Source organism: Cebus imitator, unplaced genomic scaffold, assembly GCF_001604975.1.
Source record: "Cebus imitator isolate Cc_AM_T3 unplaced genomic scaffold, Cebus_imitator-1.0 Scaffold929, whole genome shotgun sequence".
NCBI classification, from domain to species: Eukaryota; Metazoa; Chordata; class Mammalia; order Primates; family Cebidae; genus Cebus; species Cebus imitator.
This window is the reverse complement of record NW_016108244.1, coordinates 36017-40738: the sequence shown is the minus strand read 5'-3', so window position 1 is coordinate 40738 and position 4722 is coordinate 36017. Positions and strand designations below refer to the sequence as shown.

At 47.2% G+C, this 4722-nt stretch overlaps 1 protein-coding gene across 1 annotated transcript in view; it reads left to right on the top strand.

Moving 5' to 3' along the window:
- Nucleotides 1-3794: 3794 nt before the first annotated feature.
- The window catches only part of LOC108298289 (tubulin beta-8 chain-like), a 2354-nt gene continuing 1426 nt past the window's right edge, over nt 3795-4722 (top strand). The window contains exons 1-3 of the mRNA XM_037735713.1: nt 3795-3900; nt 4127-4231; nt 4311-4526. Coding sequence (XP_037591641.1) covers nt 3795-3900; nt 4127-4231; nt 4311-4526 — 427 coding nt within the window. The remainder of the gene's footprint in view (nt 3901-4126; nt 4232-4310; nt 4527-4722) is intronic.

The window sequence follows — 4722 nt, the reverse complement described above, 5'->3', positions numbered from 1 at the left end:
AGAAGTTAAGGATAGCTGTCACATATACCACCTGAGGTGTTATCTCAAGTAAATCCTGAGGTTTGGGCCACACAGGCTCTGGGAAACACACTAAAGGCCACCCCGATTCAAATCCAACTTCAGCCTCATGCTCCTCACCCTTGGAAAGGACAATACACTTTAAGGCAGGGAGCACCAGAGGAAATTCAACCCCTTATTGCCAAATTCTTGCCATATGACTTATTAAGACCATGAGAATCTCCTTTCAATGCTCCCATGTTACCAGATCAAAAGCCTACAGATTTGTCAGAAACCTTAGAGCGTTAATAAATGCAGTTCTTGTCTCCGTACACCCCATTGTCCTCAATTTTTACCCAAGTCTCGGTGAATGCAAGCTGGTTTACATTCTTAGGTATGAAAGACACATTTTTCTGCATCTCAATGCATCCAGATTCACCATGTTTGCCTTTGAATGGACTGATCTAGATACTCATTTAGCCTCCAAACTAACCGGGACAGTCCTCTCTGAAGAGTTCTGGGTTTGCCCCTATTATTTGAAAATGTTCTACCTAAGGACTTAAGAAATTCAGAACTGCAAAGGGGCACAATTATTCAGTATGTAGATGAGTTGCTCCTTGCTAGCCTGACTAAAAAAGACTCAGATAATAATACTGTTAAATCGATACATTTCCTGGGAAATGGCGGCTATAGGGTGTCACCATACAAGGCTCAGATTACGACTCAAAGACTCAAATATTTGGAATCTGTCTTAGCCTCTGGAACTGATCAACATCCCTTGAAGTAGAAAAAGTTTTTTTAGTCATCCAAGAGTCCTAGTCCAACAGATGGCTGTGGGCCTTTGTAGGGGACAGTCGGGCACTGCAGCTTATGGGTGCCCAGATTTGGACACTTAGACAAGCCTTTATATAAAACACTAAGAGGAAAATATTAGAGCTCCTTCAATGTAATTAGAACTGCAAGCTAACCTTCAATACTTTCAAAGAGAAATTAGGCTCTGCTGCAGCCTTGGGTGTCCACAAGTTGGATGAACCATTTTTTCTTTATGTGGCCAAAAAGCAAGGCATAGGCCTTGGGTAATCTTGTCCCCAAACTGGGAGACATTCCAAGGCCAGTAGCCTACTTTTCTGAGCAGATAGACCAGGTGGGCTCAGGGTGTCCTAGATTTCTTAGCGCTGTTGCTGCTACAACTTTTCTAGTAGGCAAGGCTAATAAACATTAGGAGAGCACCTAAAGGTTTGTTGACCCCACACCAAGGGAAGGTGGTCCTAGAAGCTAAAGGGCACCAGTGGATTACAGGAGAACATTTATTAAAGCATCAGGCCTTATTGCCAGACACTCCAGACATAACCCTTGAAGTCTGACAAACTATAAACCCAGCTCCTTATCTGCTAGAGCACACAGGTGCTCCCAGCCTTCCCGGCATACAGGTTGTATTAATCTGTTCTCATGCTGCTAGTAAAGACATATATGAGGCTGGGTAATTTATAAATAAAAGAGGTTTAATTGACTCACAGTTCCACATGGCTGGTGGGGCCTCACAATCACGGCAGAAGGCAAATGAGGAGCAAAGTTACATCTCTTACATGGCAGCAGGCAAAGGAGCTTGTGTAGGAAAACTACCCTTTATAAAGGGGAGTAATCCCAGCACTTTGGGAGGCCAAGGCGGCAGGTGGATCACCTGAAGTCAGGAGTTTGAGTCCAGCCTGGCCAATATGGTGAAACCAAATCTCTACTAAAAATACAAAAATTAGCCTGTCATGGTGGTGGGTACCTGTAATCCCAGCTACTCAAGAGGCTGAGACAGGAAAATCCCTTGAACCCAAGAGACAGATGCTGCAGAGAGCCGACATCATGCCTCTGCACTCCAGCCTCGGCAACAGAGCAAGACTATGTCTCAAAAAATAAAATGAAATAAAAATAAAATCATCAGATCTCATGAGGCTTATTCACTGTCACAAGAACAGCGTGGGAAAGATCCGCCTCACTCCCCGATTCAATTACCTCCAACTGGGTCCTTCCCAAGACACATGGGAATTATGAGAGCTACAATTGATAAGATTTGACTGGAGACAGAGCCAAACCATGTCACAGGTTATGAAACAAATTTATTCTAGCAGGCCAGACTTGAGATGAGCTCCTTGACCACCCCAAGGAAGAGGGGTTAACAGATGCAAGTTGTTTTATGCATCAGGAAGACAGGAGGGCTAGATATGCTCTTATTAGTCAGCACAAGTTAATCAAGTCACATGCCTTGCTGGCCTCTACCTCAGCTCAAAAAGCTAAGTTAATTGAACTTACCAGAGCCCTGCAGTCGGGGAAGGATGTAAAAGTTAACATTTACACTGATTCTAAGTATGACTTTTTAGTGCTTCATGCATATGCTGCAATTTGGAATGGGTAGAGACTCCTGATCACAAAGGGCTTTTCCATACAACATCACTCAGATTTTGAGCTTGTTAGAATGCTGCCTGGCTGCCAAGGAAAAGTGGCTGTAATTCATTGCAGAGGACATCAAAAGAGAGATTGACCATGTAAAAGAAAATGCCCTTGCGGATGCGGTAGTCAAGGTCACTGCACTGAAGCTGATGGGCATGCTGGTCAGCATACCTAGAGCTGGGCCAGGGTGCTCTGAAGAAGAACAAAAATGAACCAGGGATTGCAGTTTAGTCCAGAACCCCTCTGGCTGGCTGACTCACGGTAATACCTTACTAATTCCAAATACTAATCATAGGAAAATAGTTAAGCACTTACATGATTGTTTTCACCCTAGAAGGGATTCTTTGTTTCAGTTAATGTCTCATTGGTTCATGGCGATAAATCTGTTCAAGACACTAAAACAGGTGATCCTGCCCTGAGCTCTGTGCCTGAAATAACCCAAACAGCCAGCAGTTTTCTCCTCCTCTAGTTTCACCTGTCCAACATTGAGAAACCTCTCCAGGTGAGGACTGAAAACTCTAATTTACTCAGGCACCTTTAAATATTTGCTAATGCTTACTGATACCTTCGCTGGTTAGATCAAGGCATTCCCCATGCTATCTGAAATGTGTTTACCAGAAGATATAATTCCTCAGTTTGGATGACCTAAAAGTGTGCAAAGTGACAATGGCCCCTCTTTTACAGCAGGCGTATCCCAACACCTGTTCTCAGCTTTAGGAATCAAATATCACCTTCACTCTGTGTGGAGACTGCAGTCCTCTTGAAAGGTGAAAAAACTAATAAAACTCTAAAGAAGACTGTAGCGAAATCAGAGGCCTGACTATCTCTAACACCCATAGCTTACTATGGGTTTGAGCTGCTCCAAAGAAAAACTTATAATGAGGTCCTGTTGAGTTAGCATACAGAAAGCTTTTTCTAACCACAGATCTCCTAAGAGATGAAAGGACTCATCAATTACAAAAGTATGTCATCAATACAGGACACGTGCAAAGGCACTCTGTAAATATGAAAACAAAAGACTTCCCCTTCCACATGGGAGGAAAATTCAGTTTCAGCTCAGCTAGGGATTTAGTCTCAGTAAAGACATGGGAGGAAGTTCTTCAGCTGACCAGCTTTCCCCAATGTGGAAAGGACCACAGCAAGGCCACCTGAGCTCTCCAATAGACATCAAACTCCAAGGGAGTCACAGGTGGGCACACCTGTGTAAAAGTAAAGCTGTTTCTTATTCTGGGAGCCCAAACCAAGGCTGGGGGAAGTGGGCACGGGGCTATTTAAGCATTGGCAGACTGCGTGCTGAGTCATTGTGTGATTGGTCTTCCGTCTCGCGTTTCTCTTGCCGCCCTAGTCCTGCCTTGGCTATGAGGGAGATCGTGCTCACCCAAACTGGACAGTGCGGGAACCAGATCGGTGCAAAGGTTGGCAGCTGGGGCTCTGAGGTCCCAGCTCATGCCTACAGGGTGGCCGGTGAAGATGTTGGCAGTGGAGGGTGTGGTGCCTCTGCATTGCGGTCCCTGGGCTTCCTGCCTCGGACGCAGTAGAGCTGGGTGGCTGGCGAGGCTGCCAGGGTGAACACCAAGTGACCCAGCGGCCTGAGGGTGGGGGTGGAAGTGGGAGAAGGACTGGGGCAATTCCAGCTCCCTGAGCTCCATGACTCAGCCCTGGCCTGTCTGGCCTCTTGCACCTCTTGCAGTTCTCTTGATCTCTGACGAACATGGCATTGACTCTGCTGGCACCTACCACGCGGACAGTGACCTGCAGCAGGAACGCATCAATGTGTACTACAACGAGGCCAGCGGTGAGACCCCAGTCTTTCCGCGACCACCCTTCTGGGAATGCCGGCCCTCTCCTCACTGACGCCCTCCCGTTCCCTTCAGGTGGCAGGTACGTGGCCCGCGCTGTGCTAGTGGATCTGGAGCCGGGCACCATGGACTCTGTGCGCTCAGGGCCCTTCGGGCAGATCTTCAGGCCAGACAACTTCATCTTTGGTGAGCTGTGGATGAGGACTGGGGTGCAGCTCCTTAGCCAGGGCAGCTCAAAGTCAGCAAGTGCCCCAAGGTCATCTCTGTGGGAACTGTGGAACCAGGGCCCCTGAACACCCTCCCATCCTCTGAATTACTCAATATCTCTCTCCTAAATGGGCTTTAGGGGAGGAAGGCTGAGCTGTCTCCTCAAGGTGAGGAGCTGCTGATGTGATCTCCCTGCACGGAGCTGAGCTGGGGCGGTGACTACGGCCTTTGCTGGGAACGGGCAGGAGCCACCTGCAGTGAGTCTGTTAGGCTGTCTCAG